Here is a 16,460-nt window from a genome sequence, read left to right as displayed (position 1 = left end):
TCTGTTAATGGTGGACCTTCAAAACAGAACCGATTCAAACCCTGCCGCTATTTGATTGCGTCATGTGGCTGTTGCTCCTGGCGCGGCCGGGTCTGGTCCTGGGTAGTTGGTCGGCTCCGGGCGTGTCTGCATCTGGCTCGATTTGCCTGGAACTTTGTGTTTCTCTTGTTGGAATATAAACTGATGTATGGCAGCCTCTTAATTCTGTTTCTAATTGCTCTAATGGAAGCCCCTTATGGGGCCCTCGAAATGTAGGTGAAGGCATGGGTCGACCCGTAAGCATTTCATGTGGGGGTTAGATGAGTCATTCTGTTAGATTGCAACTCGACAGTGCTACTGGTAGTGCATCTACACAAGTCAATTGAGTCAAAAGTTTGATTTATTTTCACTTCCCTCCTTGCGCATAGCCAATGCAATGCACATTAAATGATAAGCTTAGTTTGATTAAATAAAGAATAATTTAATAATTTCATTGGTTTTGATCTTCATTTGATCATACTGCATATCACTTATTTTAGTTTACTGTAAACAAAGTTGTAGTTGGAATTTAAATATTATGTTTGTTTTGTGAGGCTTGTGGTGGCGTATATAGTTTTGGTTTGGTTCCTTTAATCAATGAATACATTTATGACGTCATCAAAAAGGACTCCAGCCTGCACGCGCACAGGCACGCACACATTCAGAAGAAGATTGATCTGTGTTGCTTGCCAAACATGGAAACTGGAGCTAATCATAATTGTAAAAATCAACATGTTATTAAAACAATAGGCCTAGCCTACCTACAGGTCTAAACCAACACTCATGTCACTCAGCACATTTATGGTGCAAATCCAAAGGGATGGCGGGAAGCCAGGCTGCAGCTACCGGGCTTTCCAGAGCCAAAAACTCATTATACCATGTGACCCAGGCAGCCAATCAGGTCGCCCAGGCAGACTGTCTCCAAACCTGTCAGATCAGCTCTGGGCCTGAATCACCCGGCAGCCATCTTGGTTCTACACGCTAGCTGGGTGGGGAACTGAATAAGGATTTATACATTTTATTATTTGATCTGCAGAAAGAATTTATCTGTTTGCATGATGTTAAAGCTATTTACATTGGTATAATTGTTTTCATATTGTATATCATAGGATATTATCAAATACTGAATAAATGAAAGGCTAAAAATACCTATCTAAATAACCTAAAATCATAAATGCAGTTAAATGTTTTTGTGAATGTATATCTATCACATCGCTTCTCAGTTTTTTATAACTTAATCTAATAATTATTAATTATTAATTTCTGTATTTTTAAATTCAACTTCATATTTTAAAATCAATTATAGTTTGTATTTGTCGATTTTATCTTAAGGATTCACCTTTAATAATAAACCTCAACTCTAAACAAAGTATGTAAACCTAACCTAACAATAAGAATATTAAATAGGCAAAACGATTTTTAAGTATTTTATTGACATAATAACCCAAGTATATACCATCCAATTCCCCAAAGAACGCAGAAAATACAGCAAAGAGAATCAAGGCTAAAGCAGCCTAGCACGATTGTGGTAGACTATGCAGCAATGCAATTCTCTAGCTAGCAGAACTCTCAAATAATATATTTTGAGGAAACACATTAAATTAATCAATTATTGTATTGAAACTCAACCGAATCTCACTGTCCAAAATCTTGATTCAGAATCTTTGAACATTATTTGAAACTTAAATATTACTAAACAATATAAGATCATTAAAAGGTTATAACGTTAAGCGGCAGAGTTAATCAAATCCATCACAAATAGAGATATGTAATTGATTTACACTTCTTACAGATCGATGATTGTAATCAAAATAGAGTTAAATATGAATATTGTAATTTAGCAAATGCAGACTCTGCAGTTAGCTGAAGACCACAGCCTGATTGTAAGGATTATAAATGAACAGCGATGCACTCCATCCTGGTTTAGGAAGCTGAACGTGAGAAGCCTCTTCATGATTTAACTTTGAACCTAAACACCAAGGAAGCACAAGTCAGCATTAAACATTAAACACACTATCACTTTGATGATGTACTGTTAACATATAACTGCGTTGAAGTACTGTTCAACTATTATTGTGATGAAGTAGTGTTAAAATATTACCATCACTATTGCTGTGATAAATAAATATAACTAAATATATTACAGAATAAGTATTGTAAAGTGATGAAATACTGACTGTGGACAGAGGTTGGTACTCAGGAGCCAGTTTCTGCACCTCAGTCTTCTCAGAGCTGGTGTCAGAATCTGGGAAGTAGCAGAATGGGAGGAGGTGAAGTCATGACTGAGCTAGATGTACCTAGATCTACAGAGCTGTATAGTCCAGTGAGCTAGATGTACCTAGATCTATAGAGCTGTATAGTCCAGTGAGCTAGATGTATCTAGATCTATAGAGCAGTATAGTCCAGTAAGCTAGATGTATTTAGATCTATAGAGCTGTATAGTCCAGTGAGCTAAATGTATCTAGATCTACAGAGCTGTATAGTCCAGTGAGCTAGATGTTTCTAGATCTATAGAGCTGTATTTTCCAGTGAGCAAGATGAATAGATGTAACTAAATATACAGAGTTGTATAGTCCAGTGAGCTAGATGTACAGTATCTAGATCTACAGAGTTGTATAGTCTAGTGAGCTAGATGTATCTAGATCTACAGAGCTGTATAGTCCAGTGAGCTAGATGTATCTAGATCTACAGAGCTGTATAGTCCAGTGAGCTAGATGTATCTAGATCTATAGAGCTGTATAGTCCAGTGAGCTAGATGTATCTAGATCTACAGAGCTGTATAGTCCAGTAAGCTAGATGTATCTAGATCTATAGAGCTGTATAGTCCAGTAAGCTAGACAAGTCACCAAGGTCTCGGTGTTGGTAGTGGCGTTAATCGTAAGAGCAGTAAAAACAAATTATACTCACCAACTGGTTTGTGACGCTTTTTCGTAATCTAAGGATCAAGAGAAATGATTAGTGTTGTAACCGTGGAGAATATCCTCATGTTATTAGACTTTCATATTCTTAATGCCACAACATCTCTATGGACACGACATTGGAGGAGGTTCATCATTCAGAGGTGGAGGTTCCTACAACCAGACCACCAGTGTGTGAAGACAACCAATCAGAGTCTAGGAAGGGGACAGGAAGTAGGAGCAGGTGGATATCAGGTGTCAGTCCTCCTGGAGAGTTTGATTCACTCACTATTCCTCTTCCGGTACAGAAAGACTCCAACAACAGCAGCAGCAACAACAGCAAGAACAGCAACACCAGTGAGGATGAAAGCAAGGATGTGACTCTTGTCCCCTGAAGGTAAATTAAGAAAATAAAATCAGGTGTTTAATAATAGATGTTGGACAGAGACCCTCCCTCATCCATCCCTCCATCATTGAACCACATGTCTATGGTCACGTGATGGTACAATCACAACTAACACAGCCTCAATATTCCTCTATATAGAACCTGTTCTGGAGCTCAGGGTCACTGATAGGCCTTTCACACCAAAAAGAACCAAGAGCCAGTTCCGGGCTGGTGCTAGGGCCAGTTCAAAACTGGTTCCAGCCTTATCCCAGTTATGAACCAGTTGGTTTCACACCGGCCAGAGCCAGCCATGGAGCCGACGAGAGCAACGTCATCACGTCACTGCAAACGGCTGCAGCTGTTCAAAGATAGCCTTTGTCCGGGTTGCTCCCTCTAACTAGTTCTGGACCTCTGAAGAAGACCAGAATCCAAGGAGACAGGTTGTCTCCTCCACGGTCCACTGCGTTTTCGTCTTCACGTCCATTGTTTACTTCGGTGTTTTTAAAGATGCCGGTCTTCGTTGGTCTTCCTGTTTATGAAGGTAAGGATAACCCCCGCCCCCTGCCCCTGGCGTAAAGGCAGTTCTCTTTCTAGCCCAGCTCAATCCTGGGGTTGGAGTTGAACCGGTCTTTACAGGCCAGAGCCGTCTCTCTGGCGTTGTGAAACCAAAACACTGGCTCTAGCTCCGAAATAGCGCTCCGATTTTGCGGCGGTGTGAAAGGCCTATCAGGGACTGATCTGAGCTTAGCCCTATTCATAGAACTCATTTACCCACAATCCACCGTGTTCTGCTGCACTGAGCTAATCCGGAGAGCTGTGTGTCTACCCAGTAGCTTCAGCAGTTTCCACGTAGACCCAGGCACTCTAGGAATACTCACATCTCCTAACTTTTAAGCCTCCGTTGACAGTTTGTGAGTGTTGCGTGTGTTGAGTGAGTGAGAGGTTGCTGTTGCACAGCTCAGGCTGCCGGACGGCGTTGCAAGGAACTTTTATAAACGCAATATTGATATCCCGCAGTAATCAGCCCAGCACCCCGGAACGTTACCGGCCCACCGGGAATTCTCCCGACTCTCCCGATTACGTGTGTGTGTGTGTGTGTGTGTGTGTGTGTGTGTGTGTGTGTGTGTGTGTGTGTGTGTGTGTGTGTGTGTGTGCGTGTGCGCGCGTGTGTGTGTGTGCGTGTGCGTGTGCGCGCGTGTGTGTGAGCATGCGTGCAGGTGTTATTCGATTGCCTGGTCAACATGTACGGTAATATTCATACTGGTTTCAATAATACATTTGATAGTATTTCCCATCTTTGTTGAACAAGAGTTTTGTTCGAAAGTTCCGTGATTGAAAAAAATAAATCCCGGTCTGTTGAAGGTTTACGGTACCACTGTCATGCACCTACCCGATGTGAAGTGGACCTGGTTGAATTCACTGCGGGTCTCTCTTCTTATATCCATCTTACCAAAGATATTGTATTACTGTCCTTCTAAACTTTCTCTGATCTCAATAAAAGGCTAACGGCACGAAACAGCAATGTCGACGAGACGCGCTGTGCGTAGAGAAGACAGAATACCGACGTTGAATTTGCAACATTTTGCAACAAATTATTTATAGATCTGCCCATATATGGACACGTCCGAATTTTTCGGTTTTCACTGTCTACAATGTTGCATCTGCGTCTGCTGGTAATACAACCACAAAGAAGTAAACTCTATGGGGCTATTTTCATCATTATTATGTTTTTTTATGTTATTTTTGACGGCACAGCGATCCGGGGCTATAGCCTCGAATGCCCCGGTCTACCGACGCGCCTGGGTAGAGGCCCCTGGCAGTGGTTGGGATGTGAGACATGTGTTCCCCACCTCCATCCCCTCCAACATCAGTCTTTCCCCCGTTGGTCCTGATGAGGGCGGGGTCCAGGGGGGTGGAGATGTCCTCGATGCCTTTCAGCTGCACCACACACTCGTACCGCTCCCAGTCCTCCTGTGGGACGGCCGTGAGGTCCAGGTCCACGCTGACCTGGAAGGTCCCGTCGTGGTTGGGGAGGACCTCCCCGGGGTCCACCTGCTCATGGAGCTCCTGGCCGTCTCTCCTCCAGAACACCACCACCCTGTTAGGGTAGAAGCCTGTAGCATGGCACACCACTGGGGAGGAGGGGCTCCTCTGGAGCAGAGACACCCGCGGACGCTCTGGACAGAGGGGGGGGGGGGGGGGGAGGAGAGAGAGAGAGAGAGATTATTTTATAATGTTAAACACGTGTTCTTGTCATGTAAGTCTCGATGGTTTATTTCAAGACATTAGGACTTTGTTTAAATATTTTTGTCAGAGAGAGAGAGACGGTGGAGAGAGAGGGTGGTCAGAGATAGAGAGAGGGGGGAGAGGGAGGGAGAGGGAGGGAGGGAGAAGAAGGAGAGAGGGAGGGGGGAGGCAGAGAGAGAGAACAGGGACTCAGAGACATGAGTCCGTCAACGCCCACCAGGTCATGTGACTCTACCTGTTCTCTGCAGAGTGCTCTTCCCGTAGGCCAGGAACTTCTTCAGCCAATCAACACACTCCTTGGTGTAGTAGTACTTGTACTGTTCCATTAAAGCTCTATTCTGTTCCCATCTGCGTTTGGTGGTGAGAGCCTGATGCACTGGAGCGACCCAGGTCAGGGTCTTCAGGTCCCACGCTAGGAAGTCCTCTCCATCATAACCATGCTGGTCATAACCCTCAGTAGTACCATCCTCATCATCCCACTCACAACCATCCATCGTCTGATATACGTGGGCACCTGAGAGAGAGAGAGAGAGAGAGAGAGAGAGAGAGGGGGAGGGAGGGAGGGAGGGAGGGAGAGAGAGAGAGAGAGAGAGAGAGGGGGAGGGAGGGAGGGAGAGAGGGAGGGAGAGAGAGAGAGAGAGAGAGAGAGAGAGAGAGAGAGAGAGAGAGAGAGAGAGAGAGAGAGAGAGAGAGAGAGAGAGAGAGAGAGAGAGAGAGAGAGAGAGAGAGAGAGAGAGAGAGAGAGAGAGATTAACTGTTGGGGTGAAGCTCTGCAGAAACTCTAAAGGACGTGAGACCACAAAGACTACAAACAGGAGCCTCTTCAGAACACGAGTCTTTATGTGATGGAGTCACCACTCACCTGGATAATGTAGAATGGTTAACAGGATAATAATTAGTTTAAAATGATACTGGACTAATTATCAAGTCTCAAACTACTCCACCCTACAGCCCCTACACCCCCTACACCACCCTACACCACCCTACACCACCCTACACCACCCTACACCACCCTACACCCCCCTACACCGACCTACACCACCCTACAGCCCTACTCCACTCTACACCCCCTACCCCACCCTACAGCCCCTACACCCCCTACACCACCCTACACCCCCTACACCACCTACACCCCCTACACCACCCTACAGCCCCTACACCACCCTACAGCCCCTACACCCCCTACACCACCCTACACCGCCCTACACCACCCTACACCACCCTACACCACCTACACCCCCTACACCACCCTACAGCCCCTACACCACCCTACAGCCCCTACACCCCCTACACCACCCTACACCGCCCTACAGCCCCTACACCACCCTACACCACCCTACTCCACCCTACACCCCCCTACACCGCCCTACACCCCCTACACCACCCTACAGCCCCTACACCCCCTACACCACCCTACACCCCCCTACAGCCCCTACACCACCCTACACCCCCCTACAGCCCCTACTCAACCCTACTCCACCCTACTCCACCCTACACCCCCTACCCGTGGATATATAGAGGAGGCTTCCCTCAGCAGTTCAGAGGTTATCTTTAACGGATCACCAGACAGTCCCAATCACCTCCAGGGTTAAAGACATGTCTGCTGAACTGTAGGAAGACGCGTTACTGATCTGGAGGAAAACGTACGGCACCAGGAAACTGCTGCACTGAAAGGAGCATCGCTGTTCAGAGGAGCTGAGGGCAGGGACAGGGACCCCGCTGAATCAGGAGGACTGAAGACAGGCTACTGTGCGCTGGTCATTCAATACATTCAAACACAGATGAGATGCTTCTGTGTGCGTGCTTGTGTGTTTGTATACATATATACACATACTTCTGGACGTGTGTGTGTGTGTGTGTGTGTGTGTGTGTGTGTGTTCGTATTGGGGAATGAAGAACCAACAGACTGGAATAAATATTCTGCTTAGAAACACGGCAGCACAGCAGCACCACCTGCTGGTTACATTCTGGTAATGCAGCCGGTAGACCCGCAAATAGTTTCCTTGATTAAAGAAGATGTGACTTGATTATTCACTGCGGGGAGATTTTATAATATTAGTAGACGTTAACTACTTTAACTAAATGTCACGTAACATTTTCTGTGACTTTAATTGTATTTGTATTTTGGAGTTGCCATTTTGTCCTTTTGAATACAATCTTAGAATCAATTTTTTTCAGGGTTGTTGAAAAGTCCATATTTTTTATAGCAATAAAGGACAATCATAAGTTGTATCATTTAGCAGTGACTGGTTCATTAAAAAGTGAAATTTAATTGCATTATTTGAATTTATTTGAACAGTTGGTGCAAGTTGTGACATTAGGTGCAGGGCCGCGGCCGGGCCCTGCGACCGTCCGTGTGTGTGTGTGTGTGTGTGTGTGTGTGTGTGTGTGTGTGTGTGTGTGTGTGTGTGTGTGTGTGTGTGTGTGTGTGTGTGTGTGTGTGTGTGTGGGAGTATGGTTAAACTTTATTCTGGGGTTAAATGATGTCTATCTCCATGTGAGAGGTCAGACATTAGATGTAAACGTACCTCCTGTCTGGTTAAAGCGCTTCTTCAGAGTCCCAAGGTTGACTTTGTAGACCTGCTGGATACCCTTTCTCCTTTCAGTTGCAATCTCCAGTTCCCCTGGTGGATCTCTGTAGAACTGGTCAATCCAGTCCTGTTTGGTTATGATTCTCCGGGTGTTGCTGTCATAGTACTCAACCTGAACCTCATCCACCATCAGAACAGTCACATACTCTGGGAAGGTTGAGAGTCCAGACGACGCCGTTTGGAAAAACTGCAGAGAGTGAATCACTGTAGACAGACGGACAGACAGGTTAATACAGTACATCACGGAGACAGACAGACAGAGAGACAGACAAACAGACAGGTTAATACAGCACATCACTGTAGCCGGATGAGCGTCGGCATCGGGCGCCTTAACCCGGCGTCCGGTTCATCCCGCAGCGCCAGTTCTGCTTACCAAAAGTGGCAAGCTCTACCCACTTGTCCCAAATAATAAAATTCAAGAATAAAACCAGTTATTTCCAGAAACTGGAAATAACTGGAAACTGTTAATACAGTTGGCCTACATCATGGTAGACAGATAAACAGGTTAACAGGTTGCATGTTTATTATCCAAAAGATGTCCTGAACCAAAAAAATCCTAACAAGCAGTGTGAACATGTCATTACTAACTCCATTAGTAACTATTCTATCAATATTTAGTGCAATAGTGTTCCTTACCTCTAACAGGTAATGGTTCAATTAGGATAATTCACTCGTTTTTCATTAAAAGAAATATTTGTTCAAACTTTTTTTTTTTTTTATGTTTCACCACTTTATTATGGGTTAGGCCTTTATACCTTTCATCCACTGTGATATTAGGGCCTGGGTTATAGAGTAGTGAAAGTTGCTCTCCCCACTCGTCCCACACTGTCCTAACAGCTGCCAGCTTGTCTCTCTCCCGTCTACCAGCCTTTGTCTCTCGATTATCAAATCGGATTACTCTGGAGAAAATGTGAAAAATCTCCAGAGACATTCATTGTGGCTCGAAATATAGCCCTGCCTGTCTCCGCATCCCACAGACTGGCTGTCGATTCATCCTTGGACTTATAGACCCCAGCCAGGATGAGGAGCCCCAAATACGCATCTAAATGTGTTTTGTCCAGCTCTTTCCACTTCTCCCCAGAAACACGCCTCCCTCATAGATTAGTCATTTCCAGAATGATTTTCTGTATTGAATTGGGCATGACCAGCCCAAAAGCTGACTTGATGTCAGTCACACGCGTCACTGCCATCCTAGTGGGCCCTGGCACTGTCTTTATTATGTTTTCTGCAGACAGTTTCGCCTGACTCATATTTGGGGATGAAGACCACTGTATTTCACCATGTTTTGACATGAATGTCTTGCTTGGAGGAATAGGAATAGCAATTCCCTCATCTGGTTCAAAATCAGATTCATTAGAATCTGAATTTGGCTCAAGATCGTCTTTGTCTTCAGACACATCCTCCTCTATTTCACTGTCATGATCAGTGATGAAGGCCCGAGCCTCCTGGACTGTCATCCATTTGCTTCTGCTGCTCATTTTGTAAAGGTCTGCTTGACAGAGTGTAATGTTGGTAGGACTCCCATGCAGAGAATATTTGATATGTTTTGACCCTCCCCTGTTGAGTGTCCACTGAATGTGGTTGGAGTTTTCCCGCGAGAACAGAGAACATAAATGGTTCTCGTCAAAAGTCATAAAAATTGCACCTGTGTGTGTGTGCGTAGGTGTGTGTGTGTGTGTGCGCGTAGGTGTGTGTGCGCGTGTGTGTGTGCGTGTGTGTGTGAATTGGGTGAAAATTGTCTCACAGTTGTAAAGAAAGAATTAGTCTGACATTTCTGACACCCTTTTACCTCCAGTTTTACTGCTGGGTCAAATTGACCCGAACAGTATCTATGTGATATAAACATGCAGGGGGTGGTTGCAAATATGTGAGATGAAATATTTTCATATTATATGTTGATTACACTAATTAAGGCAAGCAGAAGAAGTTTCATACTGAAAAAATACTTTTAACTATTTTAGATCCTCAAACTTTAAAACGGGTCAATTTGACCCGGAACATAACAGGAGGGTTAATACAGTACATCACGGCAGACCGACAGTAAGAGAGACAAACAGGTTAATACTATCCATTATATAATATTAAACGATTATTTAAATAACTATTCCAATGTTTTTATAATTCTAAGTATATTGGTGAATTTCTGTATTCGATTACAGCATTTTAACTATCTTCAGATTGCTATCATTGGAATGATAATAATTACTAGGCCTATAGCAAAATAATTATTATATTTCATAATGTATTGATAGCAACGTGTGTGTGTGTGTGTGTGTGTGTGTGTGTGTGTGTGTGTGTGTGTGTGTGTGTGTGTGTGTGTGTGTGTGTGTGTGTGTGTGTGTGTGTGTGTGTGTGTACGTGCGCGTGATGATTTTTCAAGAATGTTGACGAGTTAATAAGATTGTTATGAGTGTTAATATAATTCTTAGGATTAACAATAGACTTAAAGTACACATTGGATTCCCTCCTAACTGAAGTTTAATTTTTGGATCTGATAATAGATTGTACATTTAGGAACGACGTCATCAAACCAGTGCGCTGGTTTCGTTTTCACAGTAGAACCTAGTTAAAATATACACAGTAAAATATAAATAATGCTGTGGATTAAACTCATTAGAGAGGATAATCAAATGCTTTTAAACGAAATTAGGGAATCTAAGCGTCGTCTCTTCCGGAACCAGAAACGAAACATTTGGAAAGATCATTTTGAAAGTTAAAAACTCTAATCGATCTTACCCGAGGACACATTGTGACCAAAGACCAACAGCAGCAGCCCTATTAGCGCCTTCATATCGATGCAATCAGAAGAACAGATCGATGATATTATCCACAGAGACGCGACTCCGACTCCAGCATCAGACGGACTGACAGGAAACCTGCAAACAAGAGACGGTGCGAGAGGGAGAGGCCGGTCTGGACCAGTAGGAATTCAATATGGCTTTGACGTCATTAGTTACCAGGAGAACCTAAAGTGAAACTAACTTAAACACACACACAACTTCGATCAAGTTTCATGTAACCTTGAAATAATTCACTATTCACTTATTCAATATCTTCACTTATAAATAATGGCCAGAGAGATATAAGGTTTAGATATACATTATGTTCACATTATGTTCATTCATCATAATATATCCAATCTTCATCAATGTAATGTTCATATATTTACAGTTCAGATAAATGTGTCGAGTGTATGTGCGTAGATTGGTGTGTGTGTGTGTGTGTGTGTGTGTGTGTTGTGTATGTGCGTGTCCGTGTGTGTTAGATATAGCTGTGTGTGTAAGTGTGTGCGTGTATGTGTGTGTGTATTTTGTCCGTCAGCATAAGACATCTGATATCAGGACGCTGGTGGAGGAAGATCATAAGAAACATGAACTCTTGTCACAGTAACGCTGGACAGGGCGTCGGACCGCACACACACACACACACACACACACACACACACACACACACACACACACACACACACACACACACACACACACACACACACACACACACACACACACACACACACACACACACACACACACACACACACTGCCCGGACACTCTTCAGTCAATGATTTATTTGCTTGTTGTTGTGTCACTTCTTGTCTGTCGTACTTCGCTCTCTTGTCATATTTTTTATTATTCCGATATTCGATTCATCATCAACACTAGGCCTATCTTAGCCTGCATGGAGTCATTCCCCTTATCAGGGCTGGCAGCAGACCAGTTCAAAGAAGGGATGGATTTGGAAGCATTGTTTTATTGGAATAACGATGCAACAGACTAACGATGCATGCAGTGATGATATGAAACACTGATCGTTTAAAACAGCCTTTGTGGAATCTGACCACATCTTTTCTTTCTTGTCCAGAGAGAGAGACCCGAGTCTCCCAGCATTCAAGTGTCAAGTAGGCCAAGTCCAGAACAGTCTCACAGCAGGGAGTCTGAGTCCAGTCTCACAGCAGGGAGTCAGAATCCAGTCTCACAGCAGGGAGTCAGAGTCCAGTCTCACAGCAGGGAGTCAGAGTCCAGTCTCACAGCAGGGAGTCAGAGTCCAGTCTCACAGCAGGGAGTCAGAGTCCAGTCTCACAGCAGGGAGTCAGAGTCCAGTCTCACAGCAGGGAGTCTGAGTCCAGTCTCACAGCAGGGAATCAGAGTCCAGTCTCGCAGGTCAAATCAAGCCTCAAGTCTCTAGCTCTGTTATTCACACATATTATTTCATATTCAAATGGACTCTTTGTTAATTTAGCAATTAGAATGTTATTTTTTCCATAGAATGTCAACAATTTGAATATTGTGTCTCTTTAATAACCTGCTCAGTGCTCACGGTGGTTAGCCGAATTCTGCACTGTTGACAAGTGATTGATGAGGATGCATCGATTCTGTGGGCAGCTATGCGATTAAAACATTTATTACCCAACATACATTTGGAGGCGATACGCCTGCGTCTTTATGTTTTAACGTTAACTGTTAGTGTGCAAATAAAACAACTATTCATTCAACAGAATGTTTTAAAATTCTTAATTTATTTAATTGTTTGGTTCAATCACATTATCCACCTAAAACAGCAACAGCTGCTTTACGTGTAACTCTAATGTATTCCGAACTTCACATTGGTTTTTTAAAAACCAACTGTAGATTTAGATTACATAGAGAATTATCCACCCATAACAGCAAAAGCTGGATAATAACATCAGTAACTATCAGTAACAGTGGCATTATAAGCATTATAATGCATAATCTAAAACAGCAACATTTGTTCATAATACTGTACACCACCCCGTCTTCCTCTGCTTTCATTTCCTCCACTAGAGGGCAGTCACAACCTGTGGATGCAGAGCAACAGTGCGAGGGGTTATCTCCGCTGACCAATAAAGTGGGAGGGGTTACCTCATCCGAGTCATAAAGTGAGAGCGATTAACCCTTCTGAGTCATAAAGTGGGAGGGGTTATCTCAACTAAGCCATAAAGTGGGAGGGGTTAACTCACCTGAGGCAGAGTGGCTCATGTTAAGCTGGGGCGGCTTTATGAGATATTATTTTGTGGGATGTTTTCGCTCATGAACGCTTCAAATTTGTATATCATTGGAGAACCCATGTAGGCGTCTCATTAATAGGTCTTGACCAATAGTGTATAAATGTAGTTTGTTTATTTTCTAGGTCATCAGTAGTGATATCAAATAAATCACGTGGTCTTCTGAAAGAGAAAGTGACTCTCTCTTCCCCGCGTGGGTTCAGACGAGGCGACGCGGGCGGGATATCGGTTTACTGAGCCTGAACATTTATCAATTACTGCTGAAGACTCATGTGACAAGATATATACACAATTTAGGTCCTCTTTTACCAGGAAACAACGTAGAGGTGGAGTTTGTGTGTGTGTGTGTGTGTGTGCCCATATCCGACCTAAGTCATTCTCACTGTTGGTGACAACCTGATTGAAATCAATACGATAAGAATGCATGGATCGACAGAGCGCTTGTTGTAGTCCAACTTCGGTAAACTTTAGTTCCACGCTAGAGACGCCAGAGGTCAGCTATGCTCGTCGTCGCGCAATGACGTCGTTTAGGAAAAGTGGAGTCGAATTCCTTTTAAACAGTGCTGTTCTTTCCTATGTTCGAAAGGAAGCACCTTTTCATCTCCCCTTGACCCGATGACGTTTTCCACAAAGGTTAAGTAAAGGAGGCATAAAGGATATTTGACTATTCGTAGAGAACTTCCTGCTCAGCTTGTGATTCACACACAGGCCTTTATATTATCTATAATTGACAGATCATGATGATATCCGGGTATACGGACCTCGCTGGAACAAGTTTGTACACCAGTTTCAAACTTTACAGGGCAGACCAGTCCGCCCATCTCATATATTATGATTCGTTAGTTTAACTTTGTGACCCCAGAGTGTTTCTGAAAGGTTGAGATGTTTCAACCAGAAGCTGGGAGCGGCCGCACAGAAGGAAATCAGACGCTGGAACAAGACGCTGGAACAAGACGCTCTTTGGACACAGACCATTACAGGTCAAACTCATTGGATGCCATTTAGTGTGTTGGCAGTTTAGGAGAATGTCGCTGGTGATGGTGTTGTCTCTTCACCCTGCTCCACCTAGGGAACACAACATAACACAATGATGATCTCACTTTAGTACACAACAACACAACACAACCATGATCTCAATTTAGTACACAACACAACACAACGATGATCTCACTTTAGTACACAACAACACGACCATGATCTCACTTTAGTACACAACAACACAGCAACCATGATCTCACTTTAGTAAACACAACACAATGATGATCTCACTTTAGTACACAACAACACAACACAATGATGATCTCACTTTAGTACACAGCAACACAATACTGATGATCCCACTTTAGTACACGACACAACGATGATCTCACTTTAGTACACAACACACCACAATACAACAACCTGTCTTTTAGTACACAACACAATAATCTCACCTTTAGTACACAATGAAACGCAACGATCTGACTTCAATGACAAACCAAATTTAAAGTTAGAGCCAGGGTCAAAGGTTTGTGGTTAACCTTTGCAATACAGTTAATTACACCACAACGCAACACAACATTGTAAAATAATCTTGATAAACTACGGCCAAATGCATGTTTTTTATTGTAATTAAATCAAACACCCTATGCAGCAGTGGTGTTTTTTTAGTGGGGGGGGGGGACTGTGTATGACGTCATCAAAAAGGAATCCCGTGTTCACGCACATTCAGAGTTGTTCAGTGTTCAGTGAGTTCAGTGTTGTAACTTGCCAAATATGGAAACTTGAGTTAATCTCAATTGTAAAAATCAACATGTTTAATCATACTGCTTCTTCCTCATTCCCCCACGTATTAAAACAATAGGCCTACCGACAGGTCTAGAGACCAACACCCATTTCACTCAACACATTGATGGAGCAAATCCAAAGTAACCAAAGCTCCTAACATGGCCGCCCTACCACCACTTTACAGAGAGGCTGGGCCTGCAGTCACCACACACTGAGCAGACGGCGCTGCCATAGTGAAAACAAATATAGATATCATTTTTATGATAATCTTTTTTTTGTAACATGCTGAATGAAGTGTGTGGCCGGCGTCCCCCCGTGTGCCCCCCCCACTACAGCCCTGGTAACGACTGATCATTCTCAATTATTAGATACATTTTTAATGAACTGCAATAAATGTTCGCTCCAGACACATGCACCGTGATTCCATCCCAGTGTCTGTATGTTCTTATTTCTACAGGACGCCCTCTGTAAAATATCTACGGTGGCCTGCGTGGACACACTGGAGGGAGACAGTGAAGGACACGTCCGCTTCAAGACCCCCGAGGAAGCCCAGGCCGTCGTCAAGGACCGTTCGGCCGTCGCCAAGGAACACGGCTGGACGCTGGATCTGCTCTCTGGTGAGAACCGGTTCTTCAGAGATCTATTGGTTCCTTCAAAGACTCATCACTCGCATGTTTATGTTTTGGCGTTGAGGTTTTTTGTCATTTCTTTAGGTGATCATGAGCAAAGGTATTTGCCGAAGATTTTGGTGGACCGCCAAGTGAACTTGAACCGTCCGAGGGAAAAGAAACGAGGAACAGAAAAGGACAGAGAAAAATACAAACATGAACTCCATGTCTGGTTGGAAATGCATGCAGGTGATATCTCCTTTGTTGTTATGTGTGTGTGTGTTATACGGTGGGCAATGGTATTGTACGGTGGGCAAATGGGATTCACCAAGATGGCGGCTTGGAATGTGCATTTTCTTAAAGGGCTGCATCCAGCAAAAGTCTAGGTGGACACGCCCACTTGTGATTTCACTTAGTGAGGGGTCGTTTGCGACCGAATCAATCAGTCTCTATGATTCGTTCTCATAGTCTCGACTCCCACTCGCTGACTCGCTGTTCACTGTGTTAAGTTAGCAGAGCGGTGAAGAGGGACTGACCTGGGCAACAACATCCCGATTCCGAACATGAAGGGCTCCTCAGCTGAAGGGAACTTAATTGTAACGTTGTGTGTTGATTGAAGACCGTTTGCACGATTGTTTGAGAACGAGGGAGAGGAGCTGAGTCTGAATCAGCTGAGAACCGTGCATTCCATGGTTGACTGCTTCCGGAAAGGCGACTGAACCAACGATTCTGAACGATTCTTCTTGGCGAACTGACCGACGTGGACTGAATCAAGGAAAATAATCATGAAATCCATCACTAATGTCCCTAAGACACAGGCAACGGCCGGTCTTCAAACGGCTTGTCATGGCTAATCACAGTAACACCTGGTGGCACAATACCACCCCTTTACCTGTTCACGGCATCTTAATATTAATACCTGT

At 43.9% G+C, this 16,460-nt stretch overlaps 1 protein-coding gene across 3 annotated transcripts; it reads right to left on the bottom strand.

Annotated features, from left to right (window-relative positions):
• Nucleotides 1-1,431: 1,431 nt before the first annotated feature.
• On the bottom strand, nucleotides 1,432-11,026 carry LOC115529329 (major histocompatibility complex class I-related gene protein). 3 transcript variants are annotated; one of them, XR_003973515.1, is made up of 8 exons: nucleotides 10,875-11,026; nucleotides 8,076-8,342; nucleotides 5,783-6,061; nucleotides 5,151-5,477; nucleotides 3,205-3,306; nucleotides 2,926-2,953; nucleotides 2,196-2,263; nucleotides 1,432-1,987 (listed from the first exon to the last, which is right to left on the bottom strand). XR_003973515.1 is itself a non-coding variant. In XM_030337963.1 (7 exons), the coding sequence occupies exons 1-7, from the start codon at nucleotides 10,927-10,929 to the stop codon at nucleotides 1,969-1,971; spliced, it is 1,077 nt and encodes a 358-aa protein (XP_030193823.1). In that variant the 5' UTR covers nucleotides 10,930-11,026; the 3' UTR covers nucleotides 1,432-1,968. The 3 variants fall into 3 exon arrangements, 2 of the variants coding, with proteins under 2 accessions (XP_030193823.1, XP_030193824.1); XM_030337963.1 differs by lacking the exon at nucleotides 2,196-2,263; XM_030337964.1 differs by lacking the exon at nucleotides 2,196-2,263 and having other exon boundaries at nucleotides 5,178-5,477.
• Between the last annotated feature and the right edge of the window lie 5,434 nt (nucleotides 11,027-16,460).

This window comes from Gadus morhua, chromosome 17 (genome assembly GCF_902167405.1).
Source record: "Gadus morhua chromosome 17, gadMor3.0, whole genome shotgun sequence".
NCBI lineage: Eukaryota > Metazoa > Chordata > Actinopteri > Gadiformes > Gadidae > Gadus > Gadus morhua.
This window is presented reverse-complemented; position numbering and strand designations above follow the sequence as displayed.